The sequence below is a fragment of the Colletotrichum scovillei genome (genome assembly GCF_011075155.1).
Source record: "Colletotrichum scovillei strain TJNH1 chromosome Unknown Contig00004, whole genome shotgun sequence".
NCBI classification, from domain to species: Eukaryota; Fungi; Ascomycota; class Sordariomycetes; order Glomerellales; family Glomerellaceae; genus Colletotrichum; species Colletotrichum scovillei.
Genome location: NW_023336262.1, coordinates 2,110,678 through 2,132,322, shown reverse-complemented (window position 1 = coordinate 2,132,322; position 21,645 = coordinate 2,110,678). Strand labels below are relative to the sequence as shown.

Here is a 21,645-nt window from a genome sequence, read left to right as displayed (position 1 = left end):
CAAGCCGTCCTGCAAGCTCGTTGGCATCGACGCGTCGAACTAGCCAATTGCCACAACTCAAAGCAAGCAGTACGACAGGTGGCATGGAGACCCCTCCAACCCGATCTGTGTCGCGAAATACTACACGCAAGACTCTTCCAGAGCTGTCCAAAAGCACCTCTAGCCAGAAGCCTCGATGGAGGGGCTAGGAGTCTCTATTATCCAGGCAAAGGAGGGTTTTTAGTTCCCCGTTGGCAACAATCACGCAGCAAAACGAGGCGGTAGCTGAGGTGACAGGCAAACCCCGCTGGCGGACTTGACGAAGCACCAATGGCAGAAACGGAGGACAAGGCTTGAGTCATTTTCGACTTGCTTTGCCTCGGCCGGATTGGCATCACACCACGACATTGAATTTTGTACATATTCGAATACCCTCTTTCACGGCTGTGCCACTGATTGATCCTACTTTATTTGCTTTATGGCGAGGCGTCGGATTAGGATCCGTCGAGGGGCGTTTGAGTTTTCAATCTTGGGCAGGAGGATACCTGCCTGACGGTCTTTTCAGTATTATACCAGGAGGGGGAACATGGAGTCTGGTTTCGGACGAATTTGGGAAGGTCCAATATGATCGTGAGCCATCACCGTCACGATGCACTGCGCGGCAACCCCAAGTCGCGCTCCGATGAACGCGAGGCTATACCCTCAAAAACAAACAAAACAAAAGACACCACTTGTATTGCAATGAATGGATCGGACCTCGCGAACGGACTTTATACCCCTCATGACACTGATATCTCACGGGAATGGTAGGATGGACCGGAGGGCAGGAGACGTTGTGTAGAGAAGGGTTTAGATAGCTAGCTGCGCGAAAAGACGTAAATTGATAATTCGTATTTTCGACTCCCAAAGTTACTCTCATACATCACGTTCGAATTGAGACCGAGTAAACCCTAGCGCTAGTCTGATCATGTTATAAAGGAAGAGAATCATCTTTCATGAAGGCTGTGGAGAGCGGGGAGCATCTTGAGTACGGCTAAGGAATATGTGTCTTAATCATTCATGGTCAACATTAAAATGCCAAAATGTGCCTATGCTGCGCCTGAGAAAATGCTTGTAGACTGGTCGACGCCTGCCCGTAAAATCATCATCGTACGGAATCGCTTGCTCCGTCGCCGCCCTGAGACATGAAAGGTATAAAACTTCTTCTCCCCCAACTTGTCACGGCCGTTTCCCCCCTGCCTTATGAATGTCTACTTATCAATTGCAGTGGAGCATATGCCTTGTGTTCCTGAACCCAGCCATGTTTGATGTTCCTCTTGTCCGTTGTATCCCTTTAGGTATGTATAGTTCCATACCAACACATATATCGTATGCTAGGCCTTCTCACCGGGTTCTCAGTGGGGCATCAGCCCGATACCGCTGCCGCCGCCGCCGCCACCTCTCTTTCCCTTGGAGAAGTAGCTGGTCACGGCGCTGTTTCTCGAAGCTGATGTTCCGCCGCTGCTTCTTCTGTTTGCCCCGCCAGAAGCCTTTTTCTTGGTGACGCCGCCACCTGGTTTCTTGCCTGCCCATGAGCTGGAGCCTTTGCGACCCCCTGATCTCCGTCCGCCCCGAGCACCACCACGCCCCCTTGTCGAAGTTGACGATGAGGCTCGGCTCGGAGGCGCCGTATCTAGTTCCTTCATTCGCTGGTTCCATTCCTGGACAGAAGGCGCGAGGGGAGGCGGTCCACTACTGAAATACTTCGAAGATTCCTCTTCCTCTTCCTCATCATCCATGTCTTCGTCTTTGTCGGAGCTAATCAAATCAACGATACTCTGCTCTTCAGCTTCCATGTCTTCGTCTTCGTCCGCAAAGCTGAGCATTGCCTTGTAGTTGCTGTGAAAACGCTTTATCAGGGGCACGAATTTGCTCCCAAACTTATCCACCTTTTCTGGCTCAATCCCCGAAATTTGTCGCATCTGAGGAAGAGTCTCTGTCCACCGAATAGCCATTTCTTGGAAACTTTTCTCGGAAAAGAGAGGTTTTCGGAGCCCTTGCGCATTCCGCAGAGACTCCTCGAGCTGCTTAGCCTCCTGGACAAAATTGTGGACGACGTCTTGGTGCAGTTCGTCAAGTGCCCCTAGTCGTATGTCCTCCTGGATACGCGGCCCAACCGGCTTGGAGGCATTCCCACGTTTTCGAGGTGGGGGCAGTGGCTCGAATCCATCGTCGGATTCATTGTCGGACATAACAAAGCCATCCTTGATGTAGCCGTTTGCGTGTAGCGAAAGACTTTCCTCTGCCATCTCTTGCCTTAGCACCTCGTCTTCCTCGTCAGAATCGATGACGGTCGCAAGGGACTTGCCCTTTGACCTCTTGTCTTGCGTTCTTCGAGCTTGCGCTGGCGAGGACACGTTGGTCGAAGGCGGCAGGCGTCTCCTCGGCGGTTCTTCGTCAAGATCCTGCTCTTCGTTCTTCTTGCTCTTTTGGGTCCGCTTTTTGGGTTTTGGTGCCAATGGTTCCCTATTCCTATCAGAAACCTGGACTGATAACAATAGTTTGCGGCGGCCATCGAGAAACAAGTGGGCGTTGCGACCAGGCTACGAACGTGTTAGATTTGTTGCATAGAGCCAGATATAAGCAGTAGAGCAACTTACGATGAGATACTGGATCGCGATACCGGCCCTCTTGTTCACCACATTCTCCTCCTCTAGGGCCTCCTCAGCTGTAAGTCTATCGATGATGCGTTCGAGTTCATGCTTCTTCATCCCCTTTGCGATACCATGAGGATCGTCAGGATGCGGATCAATAGTCTTTTGGTACTTCTTTCCCATCAAGATTTCACTGCACTGATTTATAGTCAGGCGCTCGTGAAGTTGAATGGTCTGTATAGCCCCAACGGCAAGTTCAGAGAAGTCTTGCTGCTCAAAGACAGCGCCTGCTCGACAGTTGTCGCAGGTCTTCTCGCAGTCGTCAGAGTTGAACTGTTCGCCAAAGTAGCGAAGAATCTCAACGCGGCGACAGTCTTCCCGGTTGTCGCAGAACGCGGTGACTCGATTGAGCATCATTCTTTGCCGTTCTTTTTGTGCCTCGCTTCCTTCGCCCTGCGAAATCATCTTCTTCAATGTGGCTACATCCTGATAACCGAAATATAGAATGCAGTCCGAAGGATTGCCGTCTCTCCCAGCGCGCCCTGTCTCTTGGTAGTAGCCTTCCAAGCTCTTTGGAATCGAATGGTGAATAACGAAACGGACGTCAGGCTTATCAATGCCCATGCCGAACGCAATTGTCGCTACAACGACATGGATCCTATCCGCTTGCCATTCCCTCTGTACTCTGATTCTGTCCTCAGGAGTCATCTGCGCGTGGTAGTGACTTGCTTTGACGCCATACTGAGAACGCAGCTTCTCGGCGACTTGCTCTGCAGTTTTCCTTGACAAAGTGTAGACGATTCCACATTGTCCGTCGTACTTGGACATAATCAAATCAGCGATCTTGTGGATCAGTTCCTTTTCTTTCCGTCGAACCTCGTACGTGAGATTTGGGCGATTGAAGCTCTGACTGAAGACCTGGCAGCTGTCCATGCCTAGATTATGCTTGATGTCGACAATGACGTTCTGAGTCGCTGTGGCCGTGAGTGCGATAATGGGAACAGTAGGAAAGTGGTTGCGAAGTTTGCCAAGCGCCTTGTAGTCTGGTCGAAAGTCGTGACCCCATTGACTGACACAATGGGCCTCGTCAATTACGATTCGTGCGAGTCGCTTGTTAGAGTAAAGACTGGTCAGGGCCCTCATGAAGTTGTCACTGTTGTTGAGCATCTCCGGCGTGACGTAGAGCAGCTGGATGTAGAGTTCAGGACTCCTCTCTTTGAAAGAAGAGAAAATCTGACTTCGCTTCTGGGAACTCGTCTCGCCATTGAGCGAAACAGCTTGAATATTGACAGCTGACATGTGATCCACCTGGTCTTGCATAAGACTAAGCAGAGGGGAGACAACAATCGTAATTCCCCTCGTCTTTCCGCTAGTAACAATGGCTGGAAGTTGGTAGCAAAGGGATTTGCCGCCGCCGGTTGGCATCAACACGAAAGCATCTTCGCCTCCGAGCGTGGCGTTGATGGCCTCAAGCTGATTAGAGCGAAACCCTCTCATCCTGAATCTGTCTTTCAAAGCCTTCCTCACGTCTGCTGACCAGGGGTGTTTCATCAGCTCTGGTGGCATTGACAACTTCGCTTTCGAGGGCTCTCTCTTCTTCAGTGGTTCGACTGCCTTCAAAGGCTGAACAGCATTGCCCGATGTCGAAGTCAGTGCACTGCGGCCTCTTATTGTTTCGGCAGATGAAGACTGCCGGAGCTCGAAGTCATGAGCCAGTGCAAGCATGTCCGCGTCTGCATCGTCGCCGTAGTCGCTGGACATGTCGTGAGCACGAGGACCCGCTTTCTTGGGAGGACTCTTCCGATTTGGTGTCGGCCTAGACGCAGGTGGCGGGGGAGGAATGAATGCGCCGTAATCGTCTTCAATGTCATCGAAGAATTCATCTTCGAATTCATCGTGTCGACGGGGCTTGACACTTGGTGCAACAGGTTTCGCACTCCTTGGAGCTGCCGGTCGACTCCGGGGAAACGGCGGCGGCGAGTGATCCCTTGGGTCAGTAAGCCTTGACGACCCGGGGAACTGTGTCTGGTGAATGACTTGACTATCCATTTCCGTGGGCCCTGGTATATCCCTGGATGCCCTAGAAGGCATTTTGTGGCCAGGCTGCGTGCTCATGACCACGGACTTGGATCTGCGATATTCTTCGATGAAGGTTTCGTCCACTATGCCGACACCAGGGAGAAGTTCATCGATGGACTGCTCCAAATCTTTGACTTTGTCGGCGATTTCATCTAAGCGGTTCTCTTCCTCTTCAGTGTCGCGACCTTCGCTATATGCATCGGCAATCTGCATTGCGAGAGACTCTCTCTCATCTTCAAGTGCTGCATGTGCATTAAGCAGCTCAGAAACTTCCTCCAGCCCGGCCTGTTGTTTCAGCAACAATTCCTTTGCGATCTTAAGTTGGGCACGATCTTCTTTAGTGCCTTCTCGTAAGACCCTGGCATAGTCCTTCAGGTTCTGATCGCGCTGGTCTTGAATCATCTTCTCCCTGGCCTTGAGGGAGTCTCTGTTGTTTAGAATGAACTTGAGCACAGCAGACTTTTGCGTCTGTGAAGAGGTGCTTTGCTGGGACGTGGAATCCGTCGGTTGATTCCGAGATGGCGAGGGTGCATAGTTCGTCTCAGCTGGAGCCTTGTGGCTTTCCTGTCGCATCACCGATGAGGTAGGTTTGGAGGGGGTTTCAGGAGCAACAAGCCCATCAGATAGCATGGTGTCATCGAGAGGAATCGATGCTGGCCTTGACCTAGGATTCGTAAACGGCATCGTCGAGCCTGTATGGCGGCTTGGTGTAGCAAGAAGCTCTTCATCAAGATCCCCGTCATCGAACTCGTCATCCGTATCTTGTATTACCCGGGGTTTGCTGCGTTGCTTCTGTGCTTGGAGATCTAGTGGCCCGACTCTGGTGTTCGACTCTGGACTTGACGATATCCGTAAAGCCTTGCTTGGTGTCCGACCTAGCACCTGCTGACCTCCCGATGCCATAGGTAATCGTCGCGGTGTGCCGTTCCCAGTAGGCTCTTCGGACATTCTGTAGGTACGCTGGGTCCGGCTAATTGTTTGTGTAATAGTACGCTCTTCAATGACACCTTTGTCGGTAGTTGCTCGACGAATACTGGAGGGAATCGTCCTCGGTCCCTTAACCGAACGACTACCCTTTGGCGCAGGTGTTCCCAACGTCTTGTAGATGTCTGGGAACTCGTCCGAATCCGACTCCAAGTCACCCGCTTTGCTCATCTCAGTGCTCTTCCGCTTCTGACCTCGTTTTCTCAGTGGTTCCGGTCTTGACGCATGCGCCTCGTTCCATATGGTGACTCCATCGTCAAACCCCACTGAGTCTGATGACAAAACGGTATCATTGCCAGTTAGGTCGAGAATTTCGTCATCGTCGTCGTCGAGGAAGTCCGGCGTGGGTGCCGGCGCCGGCTTGTGTCTTCCTTCTTGCGAAGATGACGGGGCAGCCCGGTTCCGCTCGTTCTCTGCATCTACAGTCGGTCAGTCAGTGTACTTTCAGATGGGTGGTCTGTATTCACCGTCTTGCCGAAGCTTAGCTGTGTAAGCTTGCTGGAATCTGCCACCACTCGTCGTTGAAGAGGGCGTCAACAGCTGCTGCGGCGGTTGCTGCTGTTTCACCGCCAACGAGGGCTTTCTAGGCCTTGTGGAAGATGTCAATCTGGCCATGGACGCGGAGTTTCCCGTTATTGCCACCCTAGAGTCCCGTGGCTGTTCCACCGCGTCCAGGACATGAGTTGCAGACCCTGCATGCGTCCTGCCAGGTATTGACTGGGGATTTGGTCGAGTCGGAAGCTCTTGTTGAGAGCTTGAGCTACCAAAGCGGCTCTGGAACTGTGAAGAGTCGACACTGGAGGGGTCGTGGGCTGGTGGAAAGGCGAGATCGGTAGGTTTAGATAGCGCGACGTTGCTCAGCAGCCAGGAGAGATGGTCCCCGAGGTTGTTTCGAGTCATTTATCCGACTGCAGGTAGTATACCTGGGGTGTTCCGAACGTCATTGGGAGACGTTTCTGAGGACAGTTGAGGCTCTTTGGTGGTCGTTGCAAGATTCGTCGTTGGTGTTTACACCCGATCCATCACGTCGAAAGTGCATACCGCGTTTGCCTCCCCCACCCACTTTAGCTAGCGTGTCGTCGCGTCTTGGCTTAGTCAGTTGCCCAAGCAGCATCTCGTCTTCACGTGATCAGGCGCTCGAAAACAAGGTGGGCCTACTTGACGACGACATTTCTCATGTAGCCAATCGCACTTGCTCATCATCCGACGCTGTTCGCATGATGACCAGCATGTTAGTTATGATTGTCTTGCCTTCGAATTCACTCCACGATTGGGCTGGGTATGGCGTTCACTGGCAAGCGCTCACGAAACTTTGCAACGTAGATGGTCGGCAAGACGAAGATGCATTTATTACCGGCTTACTTATGATTTTGCATGTCTTTCCGAAGGATACCCCGTATGCTGTGGGTAACTGAAAAGCTCTTCAATCTAACTCCGTCCTGCCAAAATCCCAGTCTCAGATGCCATTGCTGCACAGAGACCTCCGGTCATGATATCAAGAGTTTTCTCCTGCAATGTTGTTGGCAAAAGACTGAGGATAGTAGTACACTATACACGCAATCTCTATGGCGCTTGTGCAATCGATTCCTATACATGACGTACCTGAGTAGCGCAGTGGTTTCCTCGGACGAAGCAATGGCCCTCTTATCTTTCAGACTATCAAGGGGGTGAGTGAATGGAAGGACGGGATGTCGGGATCTGATGATGTGGAGGCGGAAAGGAAGAACAGGAAAGTGGGGAGATGCTTACTTACTGCGTAGGGTGTTGGCAGCACTCCGGGAAGCTACCGGTTCCTTTGAGATCCACGATGCCGCAGGTACGACGGGGTTCATCAGACAAGTCTGTTTGTGAGGTAGGTGCGCCTCTTTTCTCATATGCACGCACGTTTTAAGCGTCAGTAAACTTCCCACTTGGGCTCTCACTCACTGGTCCCTGGTTGAGGTACCGTTTCTGGCACTCCATCACTGTTCTGTTCAGTGCACCCGAACCACATCAGCTAAGCCATCAGTACAAAGTCACAACGGGAAAGGTCCAGGGGTGGTTGTATACGTTGTAGACGAAGCTAAGATTGCGCAAAATCGAATTATTTACTAAGAATGCCAACAGTGGATATCATTTTTGTCCGTTCCATACTCCAGACAGACCCCCAAAAGCCAGTCTACCGGGCTCAGACCCTATTCAAAACAAGCGAGCTACGAAACGAGAAACCAATCGTTACCAAAAGTCATTAATGTTCGTGAACGTCCCTGCGCTTAGTGGCGCTGAGCCTTGGGAAGCGGGTGAATCCAAGAAACCAACAGGTTGACAGCAATGTGAATGCAGCCAATCACCCAAAAGCCCTTTGCATAGTTCGTTCCCTGGTCCATGAAGCGGAAGATGATGGCGAAAATGACACCGCCAAAGTTTCCGCCGGCACCGGTGACACCAGACACGATACCGTTGGCATAGCTGTGAACGTGAGGGATGAGACCAAAGTTGGCTCCGTTGCCTGCCTCGTGGAAGACAGCCATCAGGAAGACAAGACCAAACATGGTTGATTCGTTGTGAGGGTTTAGTTGACCGATGAGAATGAGCAGAGCGCCGGTGAGAACGCCGCACGTCGTGATCCAGCCCTTCTTAAGCCAGAGGTTCTGTCCACCAAAGCGGTAAAGCAGATCAGACACGACACCGCCAGCGGGGCGGGTGATGACGTTGAGGAAGCCAAACATGGCAGCCCAGTTGCTAGCACCAGTCTGGCCCAGGGAAGGGAAGTTCTTCAGGTAGTAAGAAGAGAGGATTGCGTTGATTGCCAGCTCGCCGCCAAAGGAGCAGCCGTAGGTGGCCACGTGGAAGATGGTTTGAGGAGAGAAGACGACCTGCATGGCCTCCTTGAAGGACGGGTTGACGACAGTATCAGCTTGAGCCGTCTCAATCATCTCCGTGCGAGAGAGGGAGGCCTCATGGTCGGAAACAACACCGTTCTTGCCGTGAGTGCTGTTCTTCTCCTCATCGGATGCCATGGAGCCCGTGTTGTTGCGGTCAGTGATACCGCCAGGAACATCGACAACGTCGGATCGCACAGCGGCATCAACGCCGTGAGAGTGGAGGTTCTCTTGGGCATGGAGGTGGCGATCTGCCCACTTGCCCGTCGGTGTGTCCTCGCACAGGAGAAGAAGACCCATACCACAGCAGAAGAGGCAGATGACGGGTACGATGAAGGTCAACCGCCAAGCTTGACCAGGGGAGTAGCCGCGTGCGTGAACAAAAGAGTCGTAAACTGCGGGCATGACGAAGTAGGTGATTCCACCACCGGCGTTACCCCAGCCGCCGGCCAGGGCATTAGCGGTTCCAACAACATTCTTATCGAAGAACCCAGTGCACCACACCTGGCAAGGAACGAAAGTAGCACCAAGAACACCGATGAAGAAGCGGGAGATGTATAAGCCTGTGGCGTCCTTGACCAGTGGTGCAAGGCCAATGGGAATAGTGCCGATGAGAAGCAGCGAGCCAAAGACGATACGCGAACCGAAGCGATCACAGGCGGGTCCAGCAATGAGCCGCATGAAGAGTGTTGCGACCAAAGAAACAATGTTGGAGTTTGCGACTTGTGCCGTAGTAAGGTTGAGGTCCTTCTTGATTGTGACCGTCAAAAGAGGCGGAAACGTGTACCAGGCCCAAAACTATCGCCATGTCAGTTCACATGTACGGAAGAGACCACCAAGACTTATACGCACGGCAATCATGAAACCGAGCCACGAAAAGTGGAAAGCTCGTGCGTAGACATTGAAGATGTTGAATACAGGGATACTGCGCGCTTTGCGGTTGATAGGGTTCACCTCGGGTGCCCTCCAGAGAACGGAAAGCTGCATCGTGATGGAAATTGCGTTGTTTCCTCGTAGTTTTCGGGTGTCGTGTGGTTCAAGGCGTCGGTAAACGTCGTAGGTTCGCGTTAGTCGCCAGTGATGACCCACGTAGACAAGGATTACGAAGCTCGAGGCTTGTTAAAAGAACCTGGTTGCCGATGTTGTCGATTGTCTGAATGGTGAGATCTACAACTACGTCTACTGGGGAGGCTCAAAGAGCACTCTTATATGTATGCTTGCAACGGATAGACGTATGCTTCTTGAAGATCGAAGACGGTTGATGCATCTCCGGGACAGCAAGACGCTAAACCGGATTGATTCTCCCGCAAGAAATCCCCTGCCCTGCCGCGGGGATACAAGGATGAAGGGGGGGGGGACAAACGCGAAGGTGACGGAGACGTGCTGACGGGATGGAAGGCGGCCAAGAGGCGTAAAGAGACCGGACCACACCAACTGCGTGGTAGACTTGATACTGGGCAGCAGGCTGGCTGGTCGATCTCTCAGATAAGAATATGTAGACGGGAGAAAGACGGAGATGACACAATCTTTCCTGTAGCGTAGGTAGGCCGAGGCACTAGGGCGGTGTCTTGAATGAGAGTGCCGATGCTGCACGTTGTGTCTCTAATCCTCGACCCAACGCGTCTCCTAGGTCATGTTAGCCGGAAGCCAAGGAGAAGCTCTAATAAGTGACAGCTCTGAAGCTGTGAATTATTGTTCGAGGACCCAATATGAAGTGAGCGAGAGACAGCCACGATCTTGACGAGGCACAGGCGAATCTCCTCCACAGCCGAGAGGAATGCTGAGACGAACGCCAACGGCGGCGTGCTTCTTTCCTGGGCCTTGTGAATCAGCTGAAAGTTTCTTCTCCGTCGACTGAGAAGCAGCTTGAATATAGCAAGAGGCCTAAAACTGCGCTGTCGCAACCTTCAGCGTAATAGGCAGTGAAGCGCAGTGATGTGATGAGCCAAGACGGGGGGCCTCTGACGCTAGGTTCATATGCCTTATCTCGACAGTCCTTGCCTTTCTAAGATACTCAGTAAAGTGCTTTAGAATGGGAATGATTGGACAAGGGGGGGCAAAGGGAAGGGGGAACAATACGACGAAACGGAGGCTTCTGAGCTTATTGCTTATCTTTGCTAGGCTCACAGAAGGCGCTCAAGATGCAGTTGTGACGGTCGAGCCCAGGCCCCACCCCTGGCATCCAAGAGATAAGGAACTGACTCTGGTATCTGACTGGCGAATGCTTAATCGTTGGCGTCGATCTCCGCGGGGCTCATTCGACCATAGATGGCATGTGCGTCAAGCTTGTAGCGATGATTTGGAACCAACCGACTTTGAGGTCTGTAATGATGCTCTCCTGCGTTGTTGGCGACTGAAGGGCACAGAATAACAGGTGAGCAGCGTTTTGTAAAGGTGAAAGTTGATGGAGTCCTGGCCGGCGACGATTTAACTTCAAGCACTGGCTTGGCTCCCTAGAAAAAACTAGACTAGGTAGGGACCTGGCACTGGTCTTTGATATGGACTAGGCCCGTCCAATTGGCACCCGACGGCCGTGTCTTCCTCGATGATAGTGCCGTCTGCGCTAGCTGACGGTCATCACAAAGCGAGGCCAACGTCGTGGAACAATAGTGTCATACTTTGTCAGTATTTGACGTCGCAGAGGAATTGACACAACGTTGATCCTGATCATGGACCGCGTGCCGCTTGCTGTTCCTCAAAGACTGGCCAGAAATAAACGGGGTGGTGTAGTCCGGGGACCCGTAACTGGGGCAAGGTTGTGGTACCCTCCGCCGGCTCTCCCTGATGCTCTCTTTCCCCACGTTTCGTTGGCCGTGATGCTCCCCGGGTATGACGGGAGAAGCATGTTGGCGTCCAGCTGCCAAAGAGCTGATGAAAATTGAGGATGACTAGGGAGATTTAGGTTGCTACGCTGCATTCGGAGGCGGAGGTTGAGTTGAGATAAGATAAAGAGACAACGAAGGCCGGACAAGAAATGGAAGGCCCTACCTAGCCGCACAGAAGATCCACTAACAAAGCGTGGGTTGCGGTGGATTATGTCAGCCATTCAAACCCCCACATCGGTCCCATTTGTCTGGTTCAGGTCTTCAGTCTTCCCGTCTCCCGTCGCGACGTGCATACCCCCGGTTTGCCGGCTTCCATTCCCTGCCATCCACACCCGGCGCGGCGAAGGGCTGGACTTTACCACTCGATTCCGACCTCAAAATCCATGTCTATCAACTTGGGGCTTGTGGCTGAAATGTCAACATTAGAAGCATCGTACAAACTGACGCTACCGCATCTGTCGTGTATGGATCCGGCACAGCGGCCGTGGGTTGCGGGCGTTTCGAACGGCTCTTTCAGCCTCCACTCAACGCGGCAATGCGGACCCTGTGTAAGTCAACCTCCGCGGAGTTGTCCAATCCAAGATAACGGCACAACCAACATCCAGTCGCCAACCCTCGGTGCACTCAGAGACCCATGCGCCAAGCTGCGGCTGCAAGGACATATCCAGTGCTCTTGGGAGACTTGAGATGAGAGTAATGGAAAAAACCTGGCCGAGGGTTTCTTGACCATACAGGCGTTTGCTTGTACTCGACTGCATCACAGGTACAACCTGGAAGCAGGCGCTCAGCATACGTAGCACATTCAGGGCACAGGAAACGTGACACATATGTAGTGCTGAGCAAAAGCATTTCGTCGGGTGCTCTTAGCAGCCTAACGACGACCTTTTGTTATCTGGGGTTGAGACGGAGAGAGACTAATGCTTCGACATTTCACAATGGCCGCCATTTCCTGGCCAAGCGGGCCGTATTGGACACCTAACTTCATGCTTTTCTCTCCATTCTGAGCGCGGCAGGGACCTGTGTCTGGGTGTTTTCGCCTTTCGCCTAAATCCTGCTTCAAGCCGGCCTCCTTTGCATCACCGGTCCTTAGAGTACACCCTTCCCTTCAGCCAAGCACGACAAGTTCCGATCACAGCATTGAGAGCTAGTAAATTCATTTGGCCTTCGTGAACTTAGCCGGGTCCAGAACTCCCTATCTGGCGCCATCGTGACGACGCTGGTGAAGTTCTCGACTTGTCATGCCCAAAAACATAACGCCAGAGGACGTGGGGTCTAAGAAGCAAATCTTGGTTGCCCGGAGCTCCACGAGTTGACCGGCAGTGGGCACAAAACTGCCTCCCTCGTCTGAGCAAGTGGATCGAAATTTGTATCTCCGGCTAACGTCCACACCCATATCTTTGCTCATTGAGACACCATTGCGTCCAATACTGATTTGAAAATCCGATTAGCCTACTTATGTATGGCCTTACGTATCATCTAGGCGAGGGAGGTGTTGTTTATCTCTTCCAGAAGCGGAGTTACTTGGTTTGATTTGTGTTGAGGACAGGCTCTGACATCAGATCGCTGTCACATTTTAGCCTTCAATCGGGATACGAACTAAATGGCAGCTTGTTCGTACATATGCCACCGAAAAGTTGCCATATACCTTGCCCCCCGAGTAGTCTCGTCGTCGAGAGGGAACGATTTCTGTCCAGCAGAGCGTTGCGAGCCCAACCATGTATTCGCCACGCTGATGATGTATTTGCGATCTCGGGCAATTACTGAGAAAAGGGTGCCCCAGACCAAGTACCAATTAGCTCAATAGCATGCCATATGGTACGGCCAGGATTTCTCGTAATTGTGTGACCTTGTGTTCTCGCTGACATGTACATCTGACCCAGTTAGCAGAATCATGGGAAAGATGCCTCGTAGCAAAGCGACCACTCAGAGGATTCACAGTTCGACGAGAACAGCTTTCATCCGATGTCTTCGAACCGGAGTCTCCGTGCTAAACTGTGCGACAGTATTGAGGTCCCCCCGAAATCTTGGCTGGAGGTTGCCATCAGCGAACGAAACGTGCGATGCGATCTATTCAGTGTTTCTCATGCTGTCTAAACTGCGCCGCTTTACTTCTTACGTCTGAGACAACAACGGCTAAAGACATCCAATGCTATCAAACCAGCCTACGCGAGGCTTTTGTCTCGGCGTTCTCCCGGTGAATCATCATACGATACTCATTGTTATTCTGCAGATGAACACTCCAGCAACACGCAATGGTCACCCTTCAACGTCATCTCTGAGATCGCCAGGCCATCAGACACGAGACCATACCCTTCGCCCAATAGCACTACCAATGTCGAGTTCAACTGATGCGTCTAGATCTGCAGGAAGTTCTTCCAGTTTCCCGACCTCGAACCTGCTTTGCAGAAGTTGGATATGCAGTGAATCATGAGACAGGCTAGCGAATTCAACGTGCTCTTTGGGCATGATAGTAAGTCACTTCCATTTACACCACTTTGGCAAGCCTACGCTAATTGAGAATCTCAACCTTTGCAGAGAGCTTGATGCCAACGTTAATACCAAGGCTGTTCCTATGCCACGCTCGAAGGCCTCCACGCGCAGTAGCGAAACAAATTCCATTCCTAGCCATCCCATCGAAAGAGACACACCTCGCGAGGAATACGATACACAGACTTGAGCTCTCCAGTCTCGAGGGAGGTTCTTATGACTGGTACTTAGAGACAGTAGCCGCCGCCTCTCGGCTTGTTGAATCAGGTGACCTCCCTCGTCCTATGGAATCGTTCACATGGAAGACGAAATGTCCCTGTGCTCAAAATTTGTTTCTGATGGCGGTTACCATCTGAATGGCCCTGACCAGTGCTTACCGGCCGTACTTTCTTCGCCTCACATGAATATTACCCGCAAGTCCTGCATGTGGCAGACTTGAGACAAGAGATGGTCATGGCTACACTGAACTGTACGAAGCTTAGACTTGTAAGAAGCATCCAAACCTTTCCAACACGTCTAGACACCTGGCAAATTGATCAAGGATAGTTTCACAGCCATGCCAACGCGTTGCTTGCACGGACAAGGTCTTGCCTCATGACTATGTGTGAGATACTACGTGCGTATGGCTAGACACCTCCGCATATCCTTCTGGTCTGTCTCTTATAGGGTAACCTCTAGGCTCCAATAAGTTGGTCATTGTCCTTAAGCATCGGAATTACTTCAGAAGCTGTGTTTTCCAAAGCACTTGTTACCCAGGAGCTACACCATTCCATATACATATCCTCCAAACTGCTACGAGGGGCCCGCTCAAGGCTATGGAGCCCCCTTTCGCCCTCTATCCATAACCGTCCACGGCCCTAGACCCGTCACCAACCATCAGGCAGGATTCCATCCGCCCGGCTAGCTCAATCGGTAGAGCGTGAGACTCTTAATCTCAAGGTTGTGGGTTCGACCCGTAAGCTTCATCCATCACTTGAAAACATCAAGGACAACATCACTAACAACAACTAGCCACGTCGGGCTCAATTCCCGTCAGCGATTGACGCAAACACTTCTTTTTTTTTTTTCGACTTTGCTTTCGCCTTTTACTTTTGACATTACTTGAGTATCTCTTGGATTGATATACACAGTCAGTTTTCCTTTCCGCAAAGCAGCCCGGCTCGACTCACCACCATTGTATGTGTGCGTTTAGGGCTTTGGGCAGATCTCCATCACGGGCTGGGATGTGTGACTTGAAGTGTGAGCTTATTCGGTGGGTCCCTGTCGATGACACTCGGAGCGTCACCGGCATCCTCTCATCTACATATAGATCATTCGCTGTATATATCGGTGACTTTGTTGTGTTCTGGTAAAATCCTCCGTATTTTGGCGTCATGATGAATTTGGAAGCGTCTGTGGTTTCGTGGAATAGTGCCTGAGTCGATATGGTGTGCCAACATGTGAACGTTGACTTATGTTCAAGTTACTTCTCTTGCGCGTGGTCGGCACTTGCTACCTGTACATGACTTCAAAATTGAGAGACACCCACCAGTGTCTTATCTAAGTCCATTGGAAAGCCGATCGGGTTTCGTTTGACGATGAGCTGATAATAGTTGTAGAACGTGAGCATTCGTTGAAGATTTTGGATCCACTCGTTCCGGAGGCTGGGCTTATGGAAGGCGAGTAGCTTTGCTTCGCGCTTTCGTGATACTTCCGAACGCTATGGTTCAATACAGAACTACAATTCGGCGCTATTGTGAAGCCAGAAGTAATAGATGGCTTCCTGTTCACTTCGTCGCTGTACTTTGCTCGGTACCGGGTTTCACATGTCGAAGCCGATGAGATTGTCTGCTTCTTGAAACTGAGAGCAAAATTGTTGAAGACATATGAAATAGACTCACAAATTCTCTATATTTTCTGCGTACAGAGTGTGTGACCTTACGACTAGAAGGTCCGATCTCATCACAGTAGATTCACCAGGAGTGGCTCCGTATGTATCAAGTTGAATCGGGCGAGTTGACAATCTGTACTCTCTCAGCCTCAGTGCTCTACTATCGTTGGTATTGAGATTTCTCGCTCTGGGGACTTTTGGAAACAGGGAGATGGCGGGGGTACCAGAACTCGCAAGTGATACTCATAAAGTCCACGACCTTAGGGACCTAGCTATTCAAAAGCTTGGAACTGAGTTCTGCTTGTGTTTCGGCACAGATGAAGTGGGCATTCACTCTTAGAAGTCTCTCTACCGAACGCCGACAATGAGAAGGGTCGCTCTTGACTGCGTGAAGGAGATGAGTGTCCGACATTTGCCTTTGTTAGGAGTGTCTTCCCGTCGATGATGTGTTAATATACACCTTGAGAAGACCGACAACGACGAGATACATGGGCATGAATTCAAGAGGCTCTGCTGTCCATGCTCTGTAAGTAGAGATTTGTAGCAACCTGGTCCGATGCCCTAGGCCGACCTTTGACAACACGTTGAGAGGAGCCGAAGACGCTACTATGAGAGCACTCCAGCATGAACAAGTTTAGCATATAAGTTTGGCCTTCAGCCTGGCATGCGTAATTGCGATTTCGCGAATGTATTGAGAAAGACATCCTCAAGATGTCTTGACTTGCTAACCATCCACCCATCAAAAAGCACACCCTCCTTCGTACGCGCAGCCGCGTCTCCAAGCACAAGCATGGCAGTGGAACGAACAGAGTGATACTATGCTCATGCTTCGTTTCAAGGAGTTCATACCATCCACGGAACTACTCCATCAGCACGACCCAGACATGATCCGTGGGCTTTAGCAGATCTAAGTGAACCCTTCCCGTTGCAAGAATTTCGCAAGAACCCAGCTCTTGCCACAAACCACAGCCTAGTTCTAGTCAAGTTTGAGATGACCCCCCTAGGCCCCCCTAGACAAGCACCGCCAAAGAATGTGTGTCACGCAAGCAGGACGTGTTCAGGATCGTGACAGACATGATTGGAACGGACGGGAAGTGCGTTTCTCGCAGGCTCAAGGGGCAGACGCGCGCCTACCTACTGCTTATACACCCAGCGCCCCGGACCCGAATATCCAGGGAGAGCGTTTCCTTTCGCCTGACTCTCAGCTAGACTCAGTGTCAGCTGGTAAGACTGGCTCAAGGGGCATTGCCCAGCTCTTCAATATACGACCGCAATACCGCACTCGCAACTTTCAAACAAGGCCAAACCCTCCAAGAAACAGGGAGAAATAAATGGTTTCCCCGCCATTTAGCAACGTGAGACGGTATTGCTGGCGTGCGTGGAAAAAACCGTCTAGCCCGGGCAACGATGTCACCGTGGAAGGGGGTTGCGGTAGTCGGTACTGCCGCGCCGGAAGGCAACGCATACTCCCACAACGTTCCTCCCGAGATGAGGAAGCCGAAAGTATAATACATTGCACACGCAGACGCAGACGCAGTCGCGCTCTTTTGATTTCCTTTATATTGAGGGTAGATTCCCACATCAGCGCCGCTTTTTCCGTAATCGTATTGGATACCCGTAAAGAATCCGAGCCTTTTTGTCTTGCGACTGTTTTTCTTACCATCGGTGATGCCAGGCGACGGGTGAACCTGAACCTGTACAGACAGCTACATGTAAATCCGGAACCGCCGGAGTGGCCGCTCCCAAGACAGCAGAGATGTTGTCGTAGCGGTCGGTATCTGAGGGGGTAGTGACAGAATCCGAAACAAGGGCCGCCAGCATAGATTGAAGACTCATAGAACGGCGAGTTCGTGCGGTACCGAACACGCCCAAGGCAAAAAGAAGAGAGGAAAAAGCAAGCACTGCTGCATACGGATACCTCGCACTCAGCAAAGACGGAGTACTCCTGGCAAGGTTTCAACAAGTCTGATCCTGGACTGCCGGACTCCTTACAGAGTTTCCAACCGTCTCCAGAAAAACTGGAGTTGCAATCTAAACCAGCCGAGTCATGAGCCAGTTCGTGTCAGGTTTCTTATTCTGGCACTCGAACTACTCCGTACTCCCTGTGTAGAGAAGAAAAAACACACACACACAAAACCTTGTTTTGGCGCGAGCTGCCGCTGCTGTCATGTTGTTATTGAAGATTATTGAAGATTGCCGTGGGGAAGCAACAGAGGGGGCTTCAAAAATTGGCATTCTTTTGTCGTTGGCCGTTGGAGCCAGACCCCGACCGCCACCTTCCTGAACCCGAGTCCGACCGGGCCCGGGAAATCGTAGCCGTTGACGACCGGGGGCTTGCTTTGTGGGTTTTGATCGGCAGCCCTTTGTAAATTGCCTGAACAATGGGCATTGTGGAAGAACGAACAAAGACGCCATTGCTGGAACTGAATCGGCAGGTGTCATTTCAAGAATTGATAACAACACAAGAGGAAAATGTTACCTAGCTTCACGGTGTAGAATTATCGGTACCAAGCTACAGGATCGCTGTTGTGGTTGCAGACCCTTGCCACCTGTGGTCAACACAAGAAGTCAGCCGGAACAGTGTGCTGGGACCTAGGCGTGGTAGGGCAGTCGTGCCTGAAAATCCCACCTGTTCACGTCAGACAAGCTGCGGCCGTCCCATGACAGCTGCAAGGTTATCTGATCGTCATCTCACCATTACCCCAATGTGATCGACATGTCACAGAATTCAGTTGAACCATAGGCAAGAAGACTCAAAGCATTGTAAAAAGTTGTTTTCTTTTTTTCTTTAGAAACAGACTGAATCGTTCTCTCTCATATTATCAACTAGAAAGGTATCAACCCGTCCCTCGTGATCACCCACGTCCACGGGGACACTGGTATCGAAAACACAGGAAAACGCCATGTGCGGGGGAACCCATTTCCTCGAGGCAGTAGTGAGACGGAATATCCGAGTCCATTAGCCTCGAAGCCGTGTCACCCGTCTTTTTATCCATTCATGACCAAATATGCACGTTGAAACCCAAAACCAAGCCCAATGCAGTTTTAACAGATGTAGTGAATCCGAGTAAATGCTGCAACGGACGTTGCTTAGAGAAGGGCAGCAACGGCGAGACCACCGAGGACAGCGAAGACACCAGCAGTAGCCTGGGCACCAGCAGCAACACCAGTGACGGTGGCGATAGCAGAGCGGGTAGCGGTGCCAGTGCTGTTAGTAGCAGGGCGGGTGACGCTGGTGATAGTGGAGGCAGGAGCGCTCAGGGTAGCGGGGGTCGGGACAGCGGTGGTGGAAAGAGCGGCGGTGGAGTTAACAATGACGCTCTCAGACTTGGTGACAGAGGCGGAAGCCGAGGCAGAAGCGGAGGCGGTAGGAGTGACCGAAACGCTGGCAGCGGACAGGGTGACGGTAGCAGTGGGCGAGGAGGAGACAATGGTGGTGGTGCCGGAGGCAGAGCCCTCGCCAGCAATGATGTGGAAGGGGTTGGAGTACTGGAAGTCGACGGTGGGGTTGGACTCAGACTTGACGACCAGGCCGTAGAAGGCGTCCTTGCCGAGAGTGCTGGGGATGGTCCAGGTGTACTTTCCAGCAGAGTTGGGGATGCCGGCTGAGAGCGTGTTAGTTCTGCTTCCTGATCTCATCGCGAATTGGCTACCGCCGGGAGGATGGTAGATATCTCTATCGCGTCCCATACAGCCAGGTGATTTGTATACTTACAGGCGATGTCCTGAAGAGGAATCTGGGTGTTCTGGGTGGCACCACCGATCAGGCTGATGGAGACGGTGACGTCCTTGAAGGCATCGGGGGCAGTCCACTCGATGGTGTAGGAGGTGCCAGCGTTAATCTTCTCGTTGGGAGTGGGCTTCGTGACGGGGTCGAAGTTGGCATTCTGGGCCAGGGCGGAGGCAGCGAAGGCCAGGAAGGCAGCGGCGGAGATCTTGAACTGCATTGTGATGGATTGAGTCGACGAGGTCGTTTGAGTGTTGGAGAGGTGTTGATTAGAAGTTAGGTCTAAAATAAGAAGACGGAAAAAGTCCAGGAACGAGCGACTGGAAGGTAGAAAGTGAGAAGGTTGGTTTTGGAAAAAGGGAGAGTGAGGTGTCTTTGCGACGGGTTAATGAATGACTATATTTAAAAGAGTGTCAGGCTGAAGCCAGATGATGAGACGCACAACGGCACGGGGTAAAGTGACTGGGACTTGGGTTGAGGGTAAGGAGGGAAAGAGGAAAGAGAAGGAAAAGAGCAGACGACGACAGGAGGGATAGGAAAAGAAGAGGAGGTGAGGTGAGCATGACCCCTGCTAGTACTGCACCCCGAGGGTGAGGGTGGTGAGGTGAACCGTGAGTGCTCCGGGCGCGCGGCAAGGGGGTGCAAGGCAATGGCCCATGGCTTCCTTCCTCCTCTCTTCCATGGTCTGGGGGGTCTCATTGACATCGACATTCAGCGAAAATACCAGGTTCTACACGTAAAGACGGAGAGAGGGGGGTGAGTCGGGGACATCCCGACCCAATTAGGCAAGGTATACACGATGGCCTCATGGGCATCACACTGGGAGGGAGCGAAAACCTGGAGAGGCACAGGCACAGGCTGTGACGAAGTGAGGCACAGAAGGGGGAAGCCCAGCAGAGTTGGGCGCAATGCTCCCGCCGTCTGGTGAAGTTGTGCATGCCATCGTCGCAATTGTCAACTGCGCCGCCGACAGCGCAGACATGGGTGTGGAAATTAAAGACGAGATTACCCCGTTCTAATTGGGTAGAATCATCTAAGCCAGGGGGTGTGGGCCATTGAATTTCCCTGGCGCAGGTACCTAGGGCCTAGAGCCAGGCACCTCCTTCCCGACTGCAACTTCCTCCATTCTCATGTAAGACAGGTACGTACCTGCACCTGAGGATTCGAAGGACCACCCAACCAGCCAACCTCAGTCCTTTCCATCTCCAACTCAAGGTCAGGTACCTAACGCTCCATTCACTTGACTGCAGCGTGAATTGAAGCGCGTACATAGATTTCCATGGGTTCCCACCGACAATTCGTGGAGCTGCAGCCTGACGGCATTACACTATTGGCGTCTCCTGCAAGAAGAGTGCCACTGGGTGCCACAATGCGGCGCGGATACTCTCCCAATTGCAAAGTAACTTTTCCACTCAGTGCAAGGAACAAATCACAACCGAACAGGGCTGAGCCAACGCGCTTTCCGCTTCCTGCTCAGTGGACCGCGAGCTCACCCAATGAAGCAACCAGCGCAGCACCTCGCAGGCTCCCAGGTAACCCACTCGTCCCATTCCAGGGGGTGACGAGACGTCGAGATCTCCCGCAACCCACTTGCCTCCGAAGCTGCTCCCATTTGCAGGCGGACACTTTTTTTAGTGCAGTGGTTCGCCTCAAGGCAACAGTACCACCTTCGAGGCAACCAAAGCTCTCGACAACTTCGAATTCGCTTCGTCTTGCAAGTTGCAACTCTTGCTCGCATCCATTTTGAAATGCCCCCATGTTACGGAGACCCATCCATCTCACGCGAGGCCTCGAAACGGAATGGCTACGTTTCCCAACAGCCGGGATAGGGCGGAACCTAGTGTACGAAGCACGGTGTAAGCTCTGGAAACTTGGAAACAAACATCAAGCCTCGAGTACCACTTCACGCACGAGGCCAGCCTAGCCTAGGCCGCCAACAAGAGCCAAGTTTCGGGCATGGCGTGCTAGCCAAGGTACATCGAGGAAGAGATGCTTCGAGGCGGAGCAGCATTGTTGACTTGACCTCCAACCAAAGCCTGGAGACAAACCTAAGAAGTCAAGAACCAAGACGGGGTTGCGGCCAGCAGTTCCAACCGCTAAACCGACCCTCACAAGGTAGGTAGGTAGCTTCACCCACATACTACGTACCTCTATGCTCTGGCGGTCTCGCCCCTCGAGGGAATTTCTCCGGTCATCTATC

General features: G+C 52.0%; 3 protein-coding genes across 3 annotated transcripts; all 3 read right to left on the bottom strand.

Moving 5' to 3' along the window:
• Positions 1-1,181: 1,181 nt before the first annotated feature.
• On the bottom strand, positions 1,182-6,672 carry HER10_EVM0000617 (RecQ family ATP-dependent DNA helicase). Its single transcript, XM_035470391.1, has 3 exons — positions 6,143-6,672; positions 2,619-6,094; positions 1,182-2,561 (listed from the first exon to the last, which is right to left on the bottom strand). The coding sequence occupies exons 1-3, from the start codon at positions 6,573-6,575 to the stop codon at positions 1,374-1,376; spliced, it is 5,097 nt and encodes a 1,698-aa protein (XP_035334588.1). The 5' UTR covers positions 6,576-6,672; the 3' UTR covers positions 1,182-1,373.
• Positions 6,673-7,178: 506 nt separating this feature from the next.
• HER10_EVM0000343 (nitrite transporter) lies at positions 7,179-10,910 on the bottom strand. Its single transcript, XM_035470128.1, has 2 exons — positions 9,389-10,910; positions 7,179-9,334 (listed from the first exon to the last, which is right to left on the bottom strand). Exons 1-2 carry the CDS (start codon positions 9,521-9,523, stop codon positions 7,928-7,930), a joined length of 1,542 nt encoding a protein of 513 aa, XP_035334568.1. The 5' UTR covers positions 9,524-10,910; the 3' UTR covers positions 7,179-7,927.
• A 7,567-nt stretch (positions 10,911-18,477) lies between these two features.
• On the bottom strand, positions 18,478-20,176 carry HER10_EVM0001896 (uncharacterized protein). The gene is made up of 2 exons (XM_035471629.1): positions 19,434-20,176; positions 18,478-19,323 (listed from the first exon to the last, which is right to left on the bottom strand). Exons 1-2 carry the CDS (start codon positions 19,663-19,665, stop codon positions 18,809-18,811), a joined length of 747 nt encoding a protein of 248 aa, XP_035334683.1. The 5' UTR covers positions 19,666-20,176; the 3' UTR covers positions 18,478-18,808.
• Between the last annotated feature and the right edge of the window lie 1,469 nt (positions 20,177-21,645).